The following is a 21,381-nucleotide window of genomic DNA, read 5'->3' on the forward strand; positions in this document are numbered from 1 at the left end:
TGAGCTGGTGGTCGTCCCTGGGAAACCTGCTCCTTCCAATTCGCTGCTGCTGTCTGGGGCACCTCTATTCACCCAGGCCACCAAACCTTGGTTGGTGGGGGGGGACGCAATACAGTAAAAGGCGCTGGCTCACTTTTGAAGGTTACTCTAGGGGTGGCTAGGTGGTTCAGTGCATAGAACACCAGACCTGGAGTCAGGAGGACCCGAGTTCAAATTCAGCCTTATGCAATTTGCTAGCTATGTGACCCTGGGCAAGTCTGTCTCTATTCTCTCTCTCTCTCTTTTTTTGTTGTTTTTTTTTCTTTTTGCAGGGCAATGAGGGTTAAGTGACTTGCCCAGGGTCACACAGCTAGTTAAGTGTCAAGTGTCTGAGGCTGGATTTGAACTCAGGTCTTCCTGAATCCAAGGCCAGTGCTTTATCCACTGTGCCACCTAGCTGCCCCTATTCTCTCTCTCTTATAACCCATCCTTTACATTCCAGAATCATTTCTCTAACAGCCAGATCTGATCATGGACTGATCTTTTCCTCTGTTCAGAAGTCCTGCCTGGGGCAGCTAGGTGGCGCAGTGGTTAAAGCACCGGCCCTGAATTCAGGAGTACCTGAGTTCAAATCCGGCCTCAGACACTTGACACTTACTAGCTGTGTGACCCTGGGCAAGTCACTTAACCCCCATTGCCTGAAAAACAAACAAACAAACAGAAGTCCTGCCTGACTCCCTAGCATCAACCAAGTAAAGTTCTTGGCATTCAAATCCCTCTGCAATCTGACACCACCCTACCTTTCCATGCTCATCTCTCCACACACTCCAGCAAACCAGGCTTGTCCCACTGATCACCCCCATCCCATGTCTTTGCTCACTGTTGTTCCTCATCCCCCTTTTTCCCAAGTCTTGTTCTGAAATTCCCATGAAGCCGTCTCCTCTAGGAAGCCTCCCCAGTCCTATCTCATCAGGGACAACTGAGAGGTCCCGGGAGGACCCCAAGTGCTAGATGGACTCGGAGTGAGGAAGTCCTGAGCTCAGATCCCATTTCTGACCCTCGACATGTGATCGTGGACAAGTTTCTCCATCAGTAAAATGGGGTGAGATTACAATACCAGCAGCATCCACCTCATGGGCTTGTTCTGAGGCTCAGGGGAGATAACACACAGTGTTTTGCAAACCTTAAAGCACCATACAGATCTGCACTATTAACATTCATCTCTCTTAGGCCTCCCAGGGTACTCTCTTTTGGGCTTCTCTAGAGGAAACTTTTGGACCTGGAGTCAGGAAGACCTGGGCTCAAATCCTGCCTCAGATACTCCTAAACTGTGTGACCCTAGACCAGACATGCCGCTTCTCAGTTAAAAGAAAGTGGTTCCAGCTTCAGTTTGTCATCTGCAAAATGGGTCTAACAACTGCCCCTACCTCCCAGGAGTGCTGTGGGGAGCAAAGAGGTGACATGTATAAAGTGCTTTGTAGACTTCAAGGCTTATGCAAATGTGAGCCATTCTCTAACAAGCTTAGAATGTATCATCGTGCATTAATCTGTGTATTATAATGCATAATTAATGACCTACAGAGGGATGATAGTGCATTCTTTTATATGAATGATCTGTGCATGTGTTATCTCCCTTTTAGACTACAGGCTCTCTGCAGGGAGGGGCTGTCTCACTAACCTATGCATCTCCCCCAGGACAGTGGGTACTTAATAAAAGCTTCATATAAGAAAGAATGAGGGAGAAGGCAGAGGAGAGGGCGACACCTTGTGGTGCACAGCAGCACTGCAAGAGAGGGCTCAGGCTAGCCTCTCCGAGAGCCACAGGGAGAACTAGGATCCGACTCTGACACGGGCACACCTCTGGGCATGGACTCCACACACCCTCTACTGGTCACTTGTCTATTCAGCCAGGAGGTTCACATATGGAAGCAGCTTTGTAGTGGGCAGGGCTCTGGGCTGGGAGTCTAGAACTGAGGGTTCAGTTCGAGAACCTCCGTTATTACTTGGGTGACCGTGGTCAATTCACTCACTAGACCTCCAATTCCTCATCTAGAAAATGAGAGTAGTGAAATAATACCTAAGTGTTCTTCCTTCCAGATCTGACATTCCCTGTTCTAAGAGTCCTTCCAGTTCTGACATCCTGTGTCCTAAGGGCCCTCCCACCTCTCACATTCCATGTTCTCAGGGCCCTCCCAGCTCTCACATCCTGTGTCCTAAGAGCCCTCCCAGCTGACATCCTGTGTCCTAAGGGCCCTCCCAGCTGACATCCTGTGTCCTAAGGGCCCTCCCAGCTGACATCCTGTGTCCTAAGGGCCCTCCCAGCTCTCACATTCCATGTTCTCAGGGCCCTCCCAGTTCTCACATCCTGTGTTCTAAGGGCCCTCCCAGCTGACATCCTGTGTTCTAAGAGCCCTCCCAGCTGACATCCTGTGTCCTAAGGGCCCTCCCAGCTGACATCCTGTGTTCTCAGGACCCTCTCAGCTCTCACATTCCATGTTCTCAGGACCCTCTCAGCTCTCACATCCTGTGTTCTAAGAGCCCTCCCAGCTGACATCCTGTGTCCTAAGGGCCTTCCCAGCTCTCACATTCCATGTTCTCAGGACCCTCTCAGCTCTCACATCCTGTGTACTAAGGGACCTCCCAGCTGACATCCTGTGTCCTAAGGGCCCTCCCAGCTCTCACATTCCATGTTCTCAGGGCCCTCTCTGCTCTCACATCCTATGTTCTAAGGGCCCTCCCAGCTGACATCCTGTGTCCTAAGGGCCCTCCCAGCTCTCACATTCCATGTTCTCAGGGCCCTCCCAGCTCTCACATCCTGTGTCCTAAGGGCCCTCCCAGCTGACATCCTGTGTTCTAAGGGCCCTCCCAGCTGACATCCTGTGTCCTAAGGGCCCTCCCACCTCTCACATTCCATGTTCTCAGGGCCCTCCCAGCTCTCACATCCTGTGTTCTAAGGGCCCTCCCAGCTGACATCCTGTGTTCTAAGGGCCCTCCCAGCTCTGACACCTTGTGTTCTAAGGGCCCTCCCAGCTCTGACATCCTGTGTTCTAAGAGCCCTCCCAGCTGACATCCTGTGTTCTAAGGGCCCTCCCAGCTCTGACATCCTGTGTTCTCAGGGCCCTCCCAGATCTGACATCCTCTGTTCTAAGGCCCCTTCTGATTCTAGTTCAATGCCTCTTTGATTGGCTTGGCTCAGGCATCTCCAGACATGCATGACCTGGGGCCCAAGTCTGTCACCTCTTGCTGGGGAGGGGATCCTCTTAGGCGAATTGGCGTAGGCCCGGAATGCAGGACTAGGGACCCTTCCTATGCCCAGGGTTCGGCGCAGGGCCGAGCGCAGGCTGCTCAGCTGGAATTCAGCCTCTCGCCGCTGCCCTTCCACTCGGGACAGCTCCATCTCGAGGCCCTGGATCCGGCCCTCAGCAGCGCTCAGCCGGAGTCCCAGCTCCCCAGCTTCAGCCTGTGTCCTCTCCAGCTTCAGCTCCAGATTCCGAGCGTTGTCCAGAAGTTTCTTCTCGGAGCCCCGAGACTCCTCCAGGGAGCCCAGGAGGCCTCGCTCTCGGGCCTGGAATCCCTGCTCCACATCCAAGAGTCTCCTCTGAACCGCAAGGAGCTGGGGAGGGCATGGGAGTGGAAATGTGAAGGAGAGGGAGGAGGTGAGGACCTCAGAGGACAGAACTTTGTCCTTCCCCTGCATCTTGCATTCTGTGTTCTAAGGGCTCTCCCAGCCATGACATCCTCTGTTCTAAGGGCCCTCTCAGCTCTGATATTCTGTGTTCTATGTCCCTTTCAGCTTTGCCACCATGCATCCTAAGGGCCCTCCCAGCTCTGACATCCTCTGTTCTAAGGGCCTTCTCAGCTCTGATATTCTGTGTTCTATGTCCCTCTCAGCTTTGCCACCATGCATCCTAAGGGCCCTCCCAGCTCTGACATCCCGTGTTCTAAGGGCTCTCCCAGTTCTGCCATACTGTGTTCTAAGGGCTCTCCCAGTTCCATTAATCTATGCTTCAGAGTGCCTAAGCCCTAAAGTCTGATTCTGGTTAATGGTGGGAGGGAAGGGTAGAGGTGGTCAGTTGCTCAGGCTGCAGCATGCTGAGGGCAGGGGCAGTGCAGTGACGGCCCCATTGTCCCATTCCAAGCACTGCCTCCAGCTGAGTTCTCAAAGTCCCTTAGCTCTCTCCATGCAGCCCTACGGGCTTAGTAGCTAAGCATTCAAGAAGACAGTGAGGGCCAGGGTACATTGTTCAGTGCACAGCTGGGGACAGATGTGTGCTTCCTGTTGACCTCTCTATCCCAGGTGCTTGGTAAGGAAGGGGCAGCCCCGGGGGCCTGAGAGAAGGGAGGAGACATCAGGACCTGGCCTCCCAGGCCCCTAGTTAATGGTGGTGATGGAGGCCTATGAAGGGCAGAGTCACCATTCCTGACCTGGGGCAGGTGGCTTCCCTGGCTCGCCTATTCTGCTCTGGGGGCCACCTACCTCTTGCTTGGTCCCATCCAGGGCGACCTCTCCCTTTAGAACCTTCTGCTTGAGGCTGAAGGCCTCCTTCCGGGCCTCCTTCTCCAGCTGCTGGCTCAGGGCCACGCGGCCCTGCAGTTCCACCAGCTCCTGGGTCTTCTTGGCATTATCACTGTCCAGCAGCTTCATCTGGGGATGACAAAGGAGCACTCGGGCTGGAAAGGAGAGCTGGGACCTGGGCCCCTGCTCCATCCAGGGCCTGGCCCCCACCCTGCTCCATTCAGGGCTGCCCACTTTGTTGCAACTCTGGCTTGCCTCCTAAGCCAGGAAGGCTTCCTGGACTAACTCTACCTAGCTTAGACCCAGGGCCCTCACACAGCCCCTGGTAGCTTAGGGCTGCTCTTGTGTTTACAAAGCAGCTCACAGAGAGTATCTTGTTTGAGGTCTCACAGAAATGATGATTATTCAAACCTTATTCTGGGGGTTACAAAAGACAGGACACTGGGCCTGGAATCAGGAAGACCCGAGTTCAAATCTACCCTTAGGTACTTACTAGCTGTATGACCCTGGGAAAGTCATTAAAAAAAAAATCTGTTTGCCTCAAAAAAAAAAAAATCTGTTTGCCTCAGTGTCCCCATCTGTTAAATGAGGATGATCATAGTACCTATTTCCTTCCAGTTGTGAGGATCAACTGAGATAATAACTGTAAAGCACTTAGCACATAGTAGGTGTTACCCAATTGTTAGCTATCATCACCACTATTTCTACTTAACTACCCCCAAGCTCAGTTTCCTTATCTATATAATGGGAATAATTTGTTCTTGTGAGGATCAGACGAGAGATCCTGTCTGTAAAGCGGGCAGCAAAGCTGAACATGTTCTATAAACATCAGGTATGGTGATTCTTCTCTCCATATCACAGAGGGGAAAGGGGAGGTTCGGAGAGTTTGCCCGCCGAAGGCCTCACAGCTCGTAGGCGGTACGACCTGGACTCCTTCCCCCCAGATCCTCTGCCTCCCCTACCTGGCCTTTTCCCACCATGCCATGTGGTCTTACGAACTCAGTTTGTGGCAGCTAAGTGCCCTGCTTACTAAATGTGAGTCCCTAAACTGCTCCAAGCCTGTTTCATCATCTCTAGAGTGGGGACAATAACAGTGCCGACCTCACAGTGCTGCTGGGAGTCTCCAATGCAATAGTGGATAGCAATATTAAATCTGTGACAGGCTATGTCAACGTCCTGTATTAGCAGTAGCTGCTGCAGGGTGGATATGTGTCCCGCATCCCCCATCAGAGTGCAGACTCCCTGAGGGTATTCAGAGACAGGTTTCTCCCACCAGCTTGGAGCTTAGAAGATCCAACCACCTACATTTTACAGATGCTGAGACTGAGGCCCGGTGAGGGGAGGGAGTTTTGCCCGTGGTTATCCACCAAGCTGGCGGCAAGGCCCAGAGCCCCCCCCTCACAAGGCTCCGCACCTGGCGCCTGAGCTCCTGCAGCTCCCGCCGGGCCTCGAGTCTTGACCGCTCAACCTCCTGCAGCCCAGTCCGCAGCTCTCCAGCCTCCCGGCCCGAGGCCGCCCGGGCCTCCTCCAGCATGGCCAATTTCTGTTCTTTGTCCTCATTGGCGAGCTTCAAGCTGGTGGGTATGGAGAGGGGGAGGGGGCAGATGATTAGGGACCGCAGCCTCTCCCAGGCTCTACTAATGAGGACATGCCCAAAGGAGAGGCGGCGGCTGGTCGGTTCCCATGAGGCTGGGAGGCTAGAGTCCGAGGCACTGACCCCCCCACCAAAGTCTTCTTCATTCACTGAATCACAAGTCACCACCTGGTGCTCTCCTAAGACCTTGGGGGATGGAGCACAGTGCTGAGGGGGTGGTCAGCAGAATTGGGGCTCCAGTCCTTGGGAGGGCTCGGTCAAGGGGATGGAGATTCAGGAGGGGGTGGGGGCTCAGTCAGTCAGTTAACAAACATTAAGCACCCACAATGTTCTGTGTGCCAGGTCCCATGCTGAGCTCTGGAGGCTTGGGGAAAGTGGGGGAAGGAAGAGTGGTGACTCTGTAAAGGGAAGGGCTCTAAGTGACTGAAATGGGGGAGTGAGGGGACCTCAGGGAAGACAGGGAGGACCCCGTGGGAGCCGGAGGTCCCAGGTGAAGAAGGGGGGCCCAGGCAGGGGGAAGCTTTGGGGGGGCTGGCCCGCACGCACCTGATGCGCTCGCTCTCGGCCTTCTTGACCGCAGCTCGCAGCTCCTCATTGGAGCGCCGCAGGGCCTCCCGCTCTTTGGTGCTGTCGCCCAGGCTGCGTCGCAGCTCGAGGGTCTCCTGGCGCTGGGCCTCCCGCCCCTCCTGGCCCTCTCGGACTTTCCGCTGGGCCTCCAGCAGGTCCTTGCGCAGCCCGTCCCGGGAATCCTCCAACAACCGGAGCTGGGTTCTCAGCTCCTCAGCCTAGAGAAGGCCGGCCCGGGGGCAGAAGGGAGAGAAGCGCAGGGTGAGGGTCCTCTAGGTTCCCCTGGGCAGCTGCCGCAGGTGGGGCTGTCAGGGGGGTCCTTTCCGCACTGTTTGTCAAGGAGGCGGTAAGGGGGAGGGGGCTTAGGGAGGGGATTCAGGGAGGAGGGTTGGGGCTGGGTGAGGGGGATGGGGGCTCAATGAGGGAGATTGGGGCTCAGTGAAGGCGGTGGAGAGATGGAGATAAGGCAACAGCAAGCTCAGAGAGGACTGGAGGATTATGGACAGGAATGATGGGGTTAGTAGGGGCCTACAGAACCACACACACACACACACACACACACAGCCCCGGCCCAAGCCCCATCAGCTACCACAGGTGTCTTGTCCCCTCCCTCCCCTCAACGGTCTCTCACCTCTCTGAGGCAGGATTCCCGCTGTCTGCCCAGGTCCCGGGCCTGCTCCTGCAGGGCCTTCACCTCCCGCTCGTGGTTGTTGATGGTCTCCTCAAACTTGGCCCGGAGGTCCCGCAGCTCTGCCGTCAGGGCATTCACGGTGCTCTGTGTGTGCGTGTGTCGGGGGGTGCATATACGTGAGGCCAGCCCTTGTCCTCTGCCCACACCAAAGCTGGACAGTGGTGCCCATGCCTCCACCCCCCTTCTCTGGCTTACTGTGTGGGTGTGCGTGTGCTTTTGTGGGTGTGTGTGTCCCTCATCAAACGAGTGCTTCCCCACTCAAACTGAGAGCTCCCTGAGGACAGGACCTGTAACTTCCCTTCCCACCAGCCTGGGAGACCCGTGTGAGACTTGACCAAGGATATTAACAGGCGTCCCTCCCCAAAGCCTCCCCTGGGCTTATCTTGGGATCTGGAGATTGAGGCCTAACAGGGAGCTAGGAGCCGGGATGCCAAGATACTGGTCGGAGCCCCTGCTCTGTCCCACTTACCCGGTCCTGCTCTTGACGGGTCAGGGCATCTCGTTTCTGCCTCTCCAAGTCCATGGAGATGGTGGCTAGGCTCTGCTGGGTGCCCAAGAGCTTCTCGGACAGAGCTGTCTTCTCTGATTCCTTCAGAGACAGGGCCTGCAAGGACAGGGGAGAGAGGGGTTGGGGGACCGGGTCAGTCGGGGTCACCCCCACATGCAGGGACTGCCAGCAGGCAATCACAACATCATGGTATATATGCAGAGGGATCCTATACCCTCCTCCTGCTGCTGCAACTCAGACAGGAGGGACAGGGAAAGATGGGGTCACACATGGGGTCACAGAAGCACCTTAGAAGTCAACAAGTCCCCTAAGCATGGCGCAGTGGTTAGAGTTCTTGACTTAGATTCAGGAAGACCTGAGTTCAAATCCAATCTCTCATATTTACTAGCTGTGGGAGCCTCAGTTTTCTCCCCTTTAAAATGAAGGGGTTGGGGGGCAGCTAGGTGGCGCAGTGGATAGAGCACCAGCCCTGGATTCAGGAGGACCTGAGTTCAAATCCGGCCTCAGACACTTAACACTTACTAGCTGTGTGACCCTGGGCAAGTCACTTAATCCCAATTGCCTCACTAAAAAACAAAAAACAAAAAAACAAATAAAATGAAGGGGTTGGGGGGCAGCTATGTGGAGCAGTGGATAGAGCACCGGCCCTGGATTCAGGAGGACCTGAGTTCAAATCCGGCCTCAGACACTTAACACTTACTAGCTGTGTGACCCTGGGCAAGTCACTTAACCCTCACTGCCCTGCAAAAATGAAAAAAAAATGAAGGAGTTGGACTGGGTGACCTCTAAGTAATTCTAAAACAGTGCTCTCATGAACTCTAAGGTCCAGGTTCAATGACTTGCGCAAGGTCACCTAGGCAGTAAGTATATGGTAGTGCCAGGATTTGAATCTGAGTCCTCCTGTTCCCAACCTGGCACTCTCTTCAACATCCATAGGGCCTACTTCACTGACTGCCCTGCCTCCTCAGCCTCTTAAGCAGATCTACCCATGGGAGGAAATACTCCCTTTCCTCATAACTGGGTTTTAGGATCATTGATTTGGGGCTAGAAAGAACCTCATTTAGTCCACATCTTTGCACAGAAGAGGAAGCAGAGGTCCAGAGAGAGACTCACTCAGGGTGGAAACGGCAGTCAGGATTTGAACACAAGTCCTCACTCCAAATCAGCACCCATTTTCCTCACAGTTCAATATTAGCATGGCTGTCTATTAAAATCCTCCCTCTGGGGGCAGCTAGGTGGTGCAGTGGATAGAGCAATGGCCCTGGAGTCAGGAGGACCTGAGTTCAAATCCAGCCTCAGACACTTAACACTTACTGGCTATGTGACCCTAGGCAAGTCACTTAACCCCAATTGCCTCACACAAAAAAACCCCAAAAAAACAAAACAAAAAAATCCACCCTTTGCCTCACTGTGACATGGAGGTGACCCCAGATCGACCATGTCTATGCCTAGAGTCTGCGGATGGAGATGGACCAAGTATGGACTAAGTATCCAAGGACTAGCCTGGAGGGTCTTTGACAAATGCTTGCTCATTAAGGGAAGATCCTTGTCAGCTGGCTCCCCTTCTCCTACCTGTTGTTTCTCATTCTCCGCCAGCAAGAGGCTCTCATCCCGGTCCTGCTGCAGGGCCGTGATCTCCTCGCTCAGCTCCTCCTTCTCGGCCTCTAGCCGGGCCAAGAGTTCCTCTCGCTCCTGGCTCAGACGGTGCAGCAGCTCCGTCCGCTCTGCTTCTAGCTCTCGTCGGGCCACCTCCTGCAGAGGGAAAGGTGAGCGAGGTGAGGCACGGGCAGGCATGACCAGGACTAGTGGCTCCAACCACAGCCTGAAAATCAGAATAATGGGGATCCAGTCTTAACTCTGCTGCTAATTTGCTGTGGGACCTTGAGGGAGCCACTTCTTCTCCTTGGGACTTAGTTTCCCCATCTGTAAAATGAAGGAGTTGGAGTCAACTGGATTATTAAAGTCCCTCCCGACCCAGTTCCAATATCCCACATTCTATGTTTTAAAGTCTCTCCCAGCTCTGACACTCCATGTTCTAAGACCAGCTCTGACATTCTCTATTCCAAGGCCCCCTCCGCCTCTAATATTTTATATTCTAGGCTCCCTCACGGTTCTGACATTTTATTTCAAGATCTCTCAAAGCCTTACTATACCATGTCCCAAGTCCCTTTCAGAACTGATACTTTTCCCCCCCTATTTTAAAAGAATTATTATTTTTAAAGTAATAAACCTTTTTATTTATAGTTTTGGGTTTCAATTTTTGTCCTGTTTTCCCTCCCTCCCCATTTCCCTCCCTGAGGCAGTAAGCAACCAGATATAGGTTATACATGTAGGATTGTGTAAAACATTTCCATATTAGTCATTTTGTACAAGAAAACTTGAATAAAAGGAAAAAAATGAAAGAAAGTGAATAAACAGTCTGGGTTCCATTGATATCAGTTCTTTCTTTGGAGGTGGATGGTATGCTTCATCATTAGTCCTTTGAGATCATCTTGGATCATTGTTTGGTGAGAATAGTTAAGTCATTTCACAGCTCTTCATCAAACAGTACTGCTGTCTCTGTGTACAATGCTCTCCTGGTTCTGCTCTCTTCACTATACAAGAACTGATAGTTTTTATTCTAAGGGCCTTTCCAGCTCTGATAGTCTACATTAGAATCTCTCCCATGCTTTCATTTTATTTTCCCAGACCTGTTTCACTGAACTTGGTGACTTTTTCTCCTTGACTGATAGAGAAGAACCCTAGGGGGATATGGGGGGAGCCTAACCACCAGGCCCTGGGGCCTTGCACTCTGACTGAAAAGTGGAGGGCTCACCCCAGAACCTCCATTTAAGGAGGGGTCTCAGGCCAATCGCCTCTTCATATCACACCAGGCTGAACACCTCTAGTCACCCTCATCATCCTGCCCCCTCCTCCTGGTCTTCAGCTGCCTCTTATGTGTTGTCTTTCCCCATTAGAATGCAAGCTTCCTGAGGGCGGGAAATGGGTTGTTTTGTTTCGTTTTTTACTTTTATTTGTATTCTCAAGGCTTAGCATAGTACCTGGTATATAACAAGGGCTTAATAAATGCTTGTTGACTGACTGACTGAGTGACCAGATTGGCTTAGGACATGGACTGCCTAGCTCTGAGATCTAGATATTTGGAGTCAGGGAACCTGGGTCACAAAGGGAGCTCCCTAATACCTGTGGGATCTTGGATTAATTCTGCTCTATGGGGCTCAGTTTCTTCATAATGAAGTGATTGAAATGGACATATGTATGTACATGTGTATGTGTGTATATGTACACAGATCCCCTCTAGAAAAATATAATCTAAAAATTATATATATATATATATATATATACATGTGTGTGTATGGATGTGTATATCTCTCCATCTCTCTCTCTCTCTGAGTCTCTTTGTCTGTCTCTCTGTCTCTGTCTCTCCCTCTCCTCTCTCTCTCCTACAGGGAATGGAAGGTAACACAATCCAGAGGAAGATCACTGTCAGAGCACCGATGGAGTACCAAGTTTTAGAGAGAGACAGAGACCTCACTTTACACCCCAACTCTGCCTCGCACTGCCTTGGGAAAGCTTCCCCCCTGGGTCTCCGTTTCCTCCTCTGGGACATGAGTGGGCGTGAACAGACAATGCCAAAGGCTCGTTGCCGGTCCTAAAGCCTGTGATTCCTCCCTGGGCCCCGAGCTAGGAGGTGCCCCCGCTGCCCCACCCTGTCCACTCCCGCACTGATGCTCAGCCCAGCATCTCCCCTCCCATCCCTTCTGACCTTCTCCTGACGCAGCCGCTCCACATCCTCATCATGGGCCGCCTGTTCTCCTCGAAGGGTGGCCTGAGCCTCCTGCTCCACCTGGACCAGCTGCTGGGCCAGAAGCTCCTTGTCCCGCACGAGTTTCTGTACCTCCGTCTCCATCTGCCGCCGAAGACCCACCAGCTGCCCTGTGGGGCAGAACGAGGAGGGGGACATCGGCACATTTTGTGTTCTAAGGGCCCTCCCAGCCCTGACATTCTCTATTCTAAGGGCCCTCCCAGCTCTGACATTCCATGTTCTAGCTCTGACATACAACTTTATGACCACACTTAGAGCTGGAGGGAAGCCCCAGGGGCCAGCCTCCTGAGAGCCCCGTAGGGGGCATTGGCAGAGCGTATACTCCCAGGTGATTACTGAAAGGAATGATGCCATCCTGTTAAAGAATAAGAATCTGCAGCCATAGAACCCAGCAGTCTGGGTTCTAGTCCCGGGTCCCTCATGGTCATGTGACCAGGGTGTCCTATCACTGAGCTGACATCATTCCCTATTTTAATCACTAAGTCCAATGTCCTCTTCCCCGTGTTCCTTCTTCCTCCTAACTGTAGCTCTTGAAACTAGGCCCCTCTTGCCCTCCCTATTTTCTCCTCCCTGCGTTTTCCTGATCCGTCTCTTCCCCAGTTTTCTGTGTGACCCTGGGCAAGTCACTGAATGTCTCTGGGCCTAAATTTCCTAGGATAGAATCAGACTAAATAAGAACCGCAGCCAGGGGGTGTTCCTATAGTGCTTTAAGGTTTGCAAAGTCTTTAACAAATTTTATCTCATCTGATCCTCATGACAACCCTGAGAGGTAGGTGCTAGTGTTGTCCATATTGTACAGATGAGGAAACTGAGGCAGAGAGGGGTAAGTGACTTGCCCAGGGCTACAAAGCTGGTAAGTGTCTGACGCTGGGTTTGCACTATGGCTCCCCCTGGCTGCCTAGATGGCTTTGAAGGTCCCTTCTGTGTCTAAAGCATTAATCCCATTTCCCTCCTCCATGTCCTTTTTTTTTTTTTTTTATCGAGGCAATTGGGGTTAAGTGACTTGCCCAGAGTCACACAGCTAGTAAGTGTTAAGTGTCTGAGGCCGGATTTGAACTCAGGTCCTCCTGACTCCAGGGCCGGTGCTCTATCCACTGTGCCACCTAGCTGCCCCTCTTCCATGTCCTTTGATGAATGGTCACTGATACTGCTTCCCCTGAGTGTGATGGGTGAACCCAGTTCAGGAGCCCCCTCCCAAAGACGCTGCCAGTGACTGTCTTCGACCTCAGACCTTCCTCTGTGTGTAGCTGTGGGGTTTTCGCATGCACAGATGGGGTTTCTGCTCACAGCACAGAGGATCCCCGAGAGCTCAGTCCACAGTACAGTGCCTGACATTAGCAGGCAGTTCATAAATGCTGGCCAGATCAAGAGAGAAGAGGCAGGCCCAGCCTCAGAGTGGGCAGGCCCAGCCTCTCCAGGAGCCAAGAGGGAGGGCCCGGCATACGCTGGAGCTGTGCCCTCAGCCAGAAGCCAGGCCTTCCCGAGTCCTCCTGGAGGGCCCTCCCAGCCTTGTTCCCCTAAAGCACAGGGGCCGTACCGGTCAGGGTCTCCTTGGCCAGCAGCAGGCCCTGCACATCAGCCTCCAGCTGCTCCCTGCGCGCCTCCATCTGGCTGAGCTGTCGGTGGGCATCGAACAGGCTGGTCTCCAGGGTGTCCTTCTCTGAGCTGGGGAGAAATACAGGTCCAGTGAGAGAGGTGCTCAGGCCAGGCCTTGGAAGGCGTGGACTCAGTGCTCTCCCAGGTGCAGCCACCTCCCTAGGGGTCTTGGAACTTCAGAGTGCAGGATTTTAGTGGGGAAAGAGTGCTTGGAACACAGAATACTTAAGTGTACCTTAGGAGACAGAATGTCAGAGATGGGAGGGCCTTAGAAAAGAGGATGTCAGAGCTGGAGGTTATTAGCTGTGTGACTTTGGGCAAGTCACTTAACCTCTGTATGTCTCAGTTTCCTCATCTGTTAAATGAAGATATGAAAAGTGCCTACTTCCCAGGGTTCTTTTGAGAATAAAATGAGATAATATTTGGCAGCCACTTCGCAAATCTTCTCATTCTCTCTCTTTCTCCATACCAGTTGTTTATTATTATTATTATTATCCTTATTATTACCACCTTAGAAGATAGACTGTCAGAGCTGGGAGGGAGCTTAGAAATCATCCAGCTAATTCACTGTTGGTGGAGTTGTGAAAAGATCCAACCATTCCGGAGAGCAATTTGGAACTATGCCCAAAGGGCTATAGAACTGTGCATACCCTTTGATCCAGCAATACCACTGATGGGTTTATATCCCAAGGCATCCCCAAAAAGAGAAAAAGACCTATTTGTACAAAAATATTTATAGCAGCTCTTTTTGTGATGGCTAAGAACTGAAAATCAAAGGAATGCCCATCAATTAGGGAATGGCTAAAAGCTGTGGTATATGATGGGGATGGAATATTATTGAACTATAAGAAATGACAAGCAGGATGATTTCAGACAGGATTGGAAAGACTTGTATGAACTGCTGTATAGTGCAGTGAGCAGAACCAGGAGAACTGTGCACAGAGACAGCAATACTGTTTGATGAAGAACTGTGAATGCCTTGACTATTCTCAACAATACAATGATCCAAGACAATCCCAAAGGACCATCTATGAAACATACTATTCACCTTCAAAGAAAGAACAGTTACTGATGGAACATAGGCTGAAGCATGCTGTTTTTCACTTTCATTTTTTTCTTTTATTCAAGTTTTCTTATACAAAATGACTAATATGGTAATGTTTTACATAATCGTACATGTATAACCCATATCTGATTGCTTGTCACCTCAGGTAGGGCAGAGGGGAGGGAGGGAAGGAAGGATAAAAATTGGAACCCAAAACTATAAATAAAAATGTTTATTACTTTAAATAGAAAGAAAGAGGGCGGCTAGGTAGCACAGTGGATAGAGCACCGGCCTTGGATTCGGGAGTACCTGAGTTCAAATCCAGCCTCAGACACTTAACACTTACTAGCTGTGTGACCCTGGGCAAGTCACTTAACCCCAACTGCCTCACTACAAAAAGAAAAAAGAAAGAAAGAAAGAAATGATCCAGCCCAAGCATAACCTTTTTTGGGCCAGGACCCTTCTGGCAAGGTCTGACAGGGTCTATGGGCCCTATCTCAGAAGAATGTCTTTAAAGCATAAAATAAAATCCAGAGGATTCCAAAGGAAAGGAAAAAGTAGTGAAAATAATGAACAGTTTTTCTCCACTCAAGTTTTCAGACCTCTTGACATCTACCCATGGACTCTAGATTAAGAAACCCCAAGCTAGCTCAAACCTCTCATTTTACAGAGAAGAAACTGAGGCTTAAGGAAGAGAGTAGAGGGCGTGGCCCAGAGAGGGCAGGCACAGAAAGCTCAGGACAGGGGGTTCAGTCAGTGCCCAGGGGCACCTGCTCTATACTGACAGGGGCCAGCTGTTAGGAACAGTTTTGCCTGCCTATCACTCTGTTCCACACACCTGGGGAGGCACTCACCCCCAGAGGCTTCACACTTCTCAATCCTTCAGGAAAGCCAGGGCAGGTACCAGGCAGGCTCCACCTACACGGCTCTGTGTTGGCAAACAGCTCCTGGGTTACTGTGCCTACAGGCAAAAGCCTGCCTTGTGTCCTATGCCTTGGAAAGGACCTGTTCTATTCTGGGAGTCAGAGCTGGGCTTCAAATCTGTTTTTTCTCTATGAGTTGTCCCCTGAAACAGGTGCCTGTCCCCTCTAAATCTCAGCTCCTTCCCTTGTAAAATGGGAGTGCTAATTAAGAGAACCGTGAGGAAAGTGCTTTGTAATCTTCAATGCTACAGAAACAAGAGCTGTTACTATTAATTATCCACCCTTACTCTCCCCCCAGGATGAGTATCTGACCATATTACTCCCTTGCTCAAGAAACATCAATGGCTCCCTACTGCCTAGGATACGTAAACGCCTCAACCTGGCATTTAAAGACTGCCACGGTGTGGCTCTACCCTACTTTCACAGGGTTATTGATTCTCCCTTTTATATATTCCACCTTCAATCAATCAGTTAATCAAAAAGCATTTATTAAGTGCCTATTATGTGCTTGGCAATGGAAATATAAAAACAAAACCCTTCCTCTCAATAGCTTGGTTCAGTATCAGGGAAGACAAGATGTACATATGGTGTAAAAAATAAATACAAAATGACTACGGGATAGTTTAGGGAGGGAGGACACTAACAATTAGGATGAATAGGAAAGAATTCTTATAGAAGGAGGCACTTGAGGTGAATATTTTCTTTTTTTTTTTTTTTTGGTGAGGAAATTGGGGTTAAATGACTTGCCTAGGGTCACACAGCCAGTAAGTGTTAAGTGTCTGAGGCTGGATTTGAACTCAGGTCCTCCTGACTCCAGGGCTGGTGCTCTATCCACTGTGCCATCTAGCTACCCCCTTGAGCTGAATCTTAAGGGCAGGAAGGATTCTAGGAAGAGGGAGGATGGCCAGGGCAAAGGTTTGGCAGTGGTAGATTCCAGCCCAACTGAGCTTCCCGTTATTCCTCAAACTTGGCTCTCCAGCTCCCACCACCATGCCTCTTGACAGGCAGTATTTCCCACTCACTTTCACCTCCAACTCTTGGATCCCCAGCATCATTTCAGGCTCACTGCCTCCTATGGGAAGCCTTTCCTGATCTCTTAGATTGCCATGCCCTTCCTGATCTCTTAGATCGCCATGCCCTCAATGCCAGATTATCCCTCCAGTGTATGTGCATTCCTGGCCCACCCTCAGCCCCTCACCCCACTGAGGGTTTAGACAAGGTGCACGGAGAGGCCCCATCCCCATATCTCCTTACCGGAGGCCAGCGACCTCCTCGATCAGGGAGCGATTCTCTCGTTCGGAGGCGGTCAGCTGTACTAGCAGGCTGGCCCGCTCCTTGGTCAGTGACTCCATCTCGCGGAAAGCCCGCTCCAGCGCCTCAGAATGCCGCTCCCCATCTCTGTGAGCTCTCTGTAGTTCTTCCTGCTGCGCTCCCAGCTGTCTTGATATCTGCCCCGGAACAGGAGGAGGTAGGTGAGTTCCCAAGTCTTAGCCTGGCCTAAGTCCCTATTCTGAATTGTCTTGAGATGCCCTTCCTGGGCTCTGGCCCTTTTTCCCATGATCCTTCCTGATTCTCTTCCCCTCCCCAACCAGTCCCCACCTGAGTGGTCTCTGCCTACCCAGATGCCTCCTCAATTTTAAAATCCAGGATTTAAAGGCACTTCCTCCAGTAAGTCAGTCTGGATGACTAGCGACTAACTCTAAGCATTGCTTCCATGCCGGAGAAGCATTAAGATTAATCTTCGGGGTATAAAAGTTGGGGGGGGGGTTGTTTTAAAGAAAAAAAATAAATTCTTGCCCCAAGCCAGAGCCAAGGCCCCTCCCAGGCCCCGGTGCCCCTTGGGCGTCTGCCACTCCAGAGCCAGGGGCGCCTCTATCCACCTGTGACAGCTGATCTTGGAGCTGGCCGCGCTCCTTCTGAAAGGCGGGCAGCTGCTGCTCCAGGGCCTCACGGGCCAGCTCCGCGGCCTGCAGGGAGCGCTCCAGAGTCTGCCTCTCTGCCTCCTGCACCAGCTTTTCCTGTTCCAGCTGGGCTATTTGCTCCTGGGCAGCCGCCTTCTCCTGCTCAGCATCTCGCTTCTGCCCAAGGAGGGTTCCCCGTTCCTCTTCAAGCTAGGGGAAGGGAGAGGGGATCATGTCCCTGCCCATGCCCGCGGATCCCATTCCCTCTGGCCCTCCTAGGGAGCCCACCAAGTCAGGAAGCCGGGGGAGGGGAGAGGAAATTCCCAAGGAATGTGAAAGTGGGGAAGAAAAGGAGGTAAGTGGAACAAGGCAGAGAAAAAGAAAACAGGGGCAGCTAGGGGTAGCGCAGTGGATAGAGCACCGGCTCTGGATTCAGGAGGACCTGAGTTCAAATCTGGCCTCAGACACTTAACACTTACTAGCTGTGTGACCCTGGGCAAGTCACTTAACCCCAATTGCCTCACCAAAAAAGAAAAAAAGAAAGCAGAGGGAAAAGGGAGATGGGGGCGGGAAGAGAAGGGAGATAGAAACTGGAGAACCAGAGAAGCAAGAGAAAGGAAGAGAGAATGAGCGTGAGAGAGGAAGGAAGGAGGGAAGGGCAGGGAACGGTGGCCTCCAAGGCCATCTCGTCTACCCCTTCGTGTTCCAGATGAGGACACTGAGGCCCAGGGAAGGGGGTGGTGACTTGCCAGGACACCAACTCAGGTCCCGTGCACCCACGGAAGAAAAAGTATGGAAAGGAGAAGAGAGAGAAAAGATGGAGAGAAAGGACAGAGAGAAAAAAGGAAGGGAGGGAAGAGAAAGGGAAAAGAGAGAAGAAGGAAACAGGCAGAAGAGAGACAGAAAAAAGGAAGAAGCTGAGGAGAGAAAAAGAAAGGAAGAAAAGGGAGAAGGAAAAGGGGGAGAGGAGATGGGGAGAGGGAAGCCAGAGAGGGAGGCCCCCCAGCACCCCTGGCAGCTGGCTGGGTACAGGGTCATCCACCCGCAGGGACCAAGTAGTACCTGAGATAAGGCCCCAGGTGTGTCGGGGGTGGGGGTGGGGCTGTGCCACGGCCCGGCTCCCCCAGGAGGTGGGCAGGCAGGCCTACCTGGGAGACCAGTTGGTTCAGTTCCCTTTTGTCCTGGGCCAAACCCTCATTGAGGGCACTCAGTTTGGACAAGGAATCACGCAGAGATGCTTCCTCCCCCTTCAGCCTGTTCATGGACAGCTCTAGCTCAGCCCGGCTGGCTTCGACCTGCTCCAGGGACATCGGAGACACAAAGACATGGAGGAACATGAAGGAGCAGAGACACATGTGGATACAGAGAGAGGAAGATCAGGGGACAGAGAAGGTGTATAGAGACAGGAAGAGAAAAATAGAAAGACAGAGGGGAGAGATGGGAACACAGAGAGAAAGAGACACAGAGGCAGAGAAAGACACAGAAAGAGATGAGAATCCAGAGAGGGACACAGCAGAGAGAGGAGGAAGAGACCGAAAAGGAGAGAAAGAGGGGAGAGACAGGAACACAGCGAAAGAGAGACAGACACACCGAGGCAGAGACAGATAGGTGGAAGGGGTTATACACAGCCAGAAAGAAGGGACAGACAAGAACTCACACACAGACACACACACACACACACACACACACACAGAGGAGATGGAGAGAGGGAGGAGGGAGTGGATATACAGAAACAGAAAGACAAAGGCAGGCATATAGAGAGAGTCAGGGAGAGAGTGAGAGTGAGAAAGCAAGGGAGGGAAGGAAGGAGGGTGAGAAAGGGAGGGAGAGAGGGAGTATGAGAAAAGAGGAAAAAAAGGAAGAGAGAATGAGAGAAAGAGGAGAAAGAAGAAAGGAGAGGGAGAGGAGAGAGAGAGAGAGAGACCCAGAGCAAGACCAAAATAAAGCACATTCACAGAAAAAGAAATACAGAGACACAGAAAGAGATGTGAGAGACAGGAATACATGGGGAGACAAGAGAGATGAGGATATAGGTTAGACAAAAAGAGAAAAGGGAAAACAATCCCTGCAGACAACGACTTGTATAAAAAGCAAACAGAAGTAAATCAAATCAATATAACTTTGGACAGAACGGATCAGATGGGGCTTGTGTTACAGGGGAAGACAGTGGGCACTGAGGAAGCCCTTCCTAATGGCAGGAGCTGTCCTAATGGTAGCAGTCCAGGCTCAGTGGAGGGACAGCGCCCCTCTTGCCCAGCAGAGCAGCTCTGCCTGGTGACCCCAGGGAAGTCTCTTCCCCTCTGGGGCCCTGAGGCTGTCTAAGATTCTGAGTCATAGACCAAGTACCATTCTGGCCTTGTAGAGGGAGTTTCACCCACGGGAGTTCGCAGTAAAGGACAGGGTTCCTAGGCCAGAGTGCCTTTCTTCCCTGGAGGACTCTGGGAAGGGATAAGACACCCCCCCAGGCAGGGAAGGCTCAAAGAGCCATTGGAAGGCAGCGGGAGGGGCTCGCCAGCCCAAAGACTCAGCTGACCAGCTGTTTGCTGTTGTTTCTTTGAATTGTTCTTTCACTTGGTAGGATGGCTTGCCCTGAACCATCCCCACTGCCCCCCCCCCCCCCCCCCCCCCCCGCATGCACGTAGGAGGTACCTAAGGTTGGGGCCTAGGGCAGGGGTCTTTTTCCTAAACACTCCTACACAAGCCTCAGCTTTATACCTTGTTCTAACCAACCACCTCTGTCAGGTCTCCCTCACAGCTAAGACTACCTTACATTGAGAGCCCTGGGCACTATCAGACATTGAAACCGACACATTCTGACCCATCAGTAGCAGGGTTATGGTATGGGATCAGAGCACCCATTCCTGCCCTTGGACAAGCTGGCCTTGTCCCTTCTCATCTATAGGCAGATGGGATTTGGACTGTATTTTAAGCCTCTCCCAACTCTGACATGCTAGGTTCTAAGGCCCTCCCAGCTCTGACATTCCATGTTCTAAGGCCCTCCCAACTCTAACATTCCATTTTCTGAGGCCCCTCCTAAGCTCTGACATTCTCTGTTCTAAGGCCCCGTTAAGATCTAAGATTCCTTCATCTAAGATTCCTTCCAACTTACATATTCTAGGTTCTGAGGTTCCTTTTAGCTCTGATATACCATATTTTTTTGCTCCTTTCTCTAGCTGGTGTTTCCCTTCCAGGTCACTGCCTAGTTATGGCAGAGGGGCTCACATAGATCAGTGAAACTCTGAGCTATGCTGTGTAGGGTTACTCAAGAAGGGGAGGTCATGATTGGACAGTTCTGACACAAGGTGATCCATTGGAGAAGGAAACGGCCAACCTCTCTAGTATCTTTGTCAAGAAAACCTATGGATAGTACTGATGTGCTATGGTCCATGGAGTCATGAAGAGTCAGCCACAACTGAAGAACAACAATGAGTAATGTTCTAGGATCCTCTAACTCTATGAACAAAGTCACAAGAAATGAAGCCACCCAAGTCATCGGGGACCCTGCAGACCCTCAAGGTCCCTTCTAGTCCTAGGTGTTATGATCCTATAAGGACAGCAAGCTACGGAAGGGGGGGGGGTCTTTGTCAATTCAGGAGCCTAGGGAAGATCCCACCTTGGTCAGTGCCTCCGTCACCTCCGTCTTCTCGGCCTCCATCACTTCCTTTGCCAAAGTGGCCTTGCTTAGGGTCTCCTTAGCCAAAATCAGCTCCTTCATCAGCCCTGACTTCTTCACCTCCAGCTGCTCCAGCTGTTTATGACTATCAATCAACCAATCAATCAACAGACATTAAGCACCGATTATAAGCCTGGTACTCCGTACACAAAGACAAAGATGAAACAGTGCTTGCCCTTAAAGAGCTTACATTCTACTAGGGGACACAACATATACACAGATAGTAATATACAAAATAAGTATATACATAACAGATAGAGGTAACTTCCGGGGGCACTAGGAAGGATCTTGTGGAGAAGGTGGTCCTTGGGCTGACCTCTGATGGAAGTTAGGGATTCTAAGAGACAGCACGTTAGGTATGGGAGGCCAGACACTGCAAAGGCATGGGGACGGGAGATAGAAGACCAGGTGTGAGCAAAGGCAAGAAATCCGATTTGGTCGGAAGCCAGAGCACACGAAGGGAAGTCATGTATAAAATAAGGGTGGAAAAGCAGGCTGGGGCCAGGTTGTGCAGGTCTTTACATGTCAAATCGAGAAGTTTGTATTGGATCTGAAAGGCGAT

General features: G+C 51.5%; 1 protein-coding gene across 10 annotated transcripts in view; it reads right to left on the reverse strand.

Annotated features, from left to right (window-relative positions):
• Positions 1 to 21,381, reverse strand: part of CROCC (ciliary rootlet coiled-coil, rootletin) — a 79,971-nt gene that overhangs the window by 11,396 nt on the left and 47,194 nt on the right. For all 10 annotated transcript variants that reach the window (XM_043996765.1, XM_043996760.1, XM_043996764.1 and 7 more), the window contains 13 exons: positions 20,760 to 20,904; positions 18,295 to 18,441; positions 17,126 to 17,356; positions 16,500 to 16,693; positions 13,219 to 13,346; positions 11,622 to 11,791; positions 9,428 to 9,607; positions 7,817 to 7,951; positions 7,288 to 7,431; positions 6,636 to 6,874; positions 5,910 to 6,069; positions 4,457 to 4,624; positions 3,217 to 3,592 (listed from right to left, as the gene is read on the reverse strand). In XM_043996765.1, the coding sequence (XP_043852700.1) occupies positions 3,217 to 3,592; positions 4,457 to 4,624; positions 5,910 to 6,069; positions 6,636 to 6,874; positions 7,288 to 7,431; positions 7,817 to 7,951; positions 9,428 to 9,607; positions 11,622 to 11,791; positions 13,219 to 13,346; positions 16,500 to 16,693; positions 17,126 to 17,356; positions 18,295 to 18,441; positions 20,760 to 20,904 (2,417 nt within the window). The remainder of the gene's footprint in view (positions 1 to 3,216; positions 3,593 to 4,456; positions 4,625 to 5,909; positions 6,070 to 6,635; positions 6,875 to 7,287; positions 7,432 to 7,816; positions 7,952 to 9,427; positions 9,608 to 11,621; positions 11,792 to 13,218; positions 13,347 to 16,499; positions 16,694 to 17,125; positions 17,357 to 18,294; positions 18,442 to 20,759; positions 20,905 to 21,381) is intronic.

The sequence above is a fragment of the Dromiciops gliroides genome, chromosome 3 (genome assembly GCF_019393635.1).
Source record: "Dromiciops gliroides isolate mDroGli1 chromosome 3, mDroGli1.pri, whole genome shotgun sequence".
In the NCBI taxonomy this organism is placed as follows: Eukaryota; Metazoa; Chordata; class Mammalia; order Microbiotheria; family Microbiotheriidae; genus Dromiciops; species Dromiciops gliroides.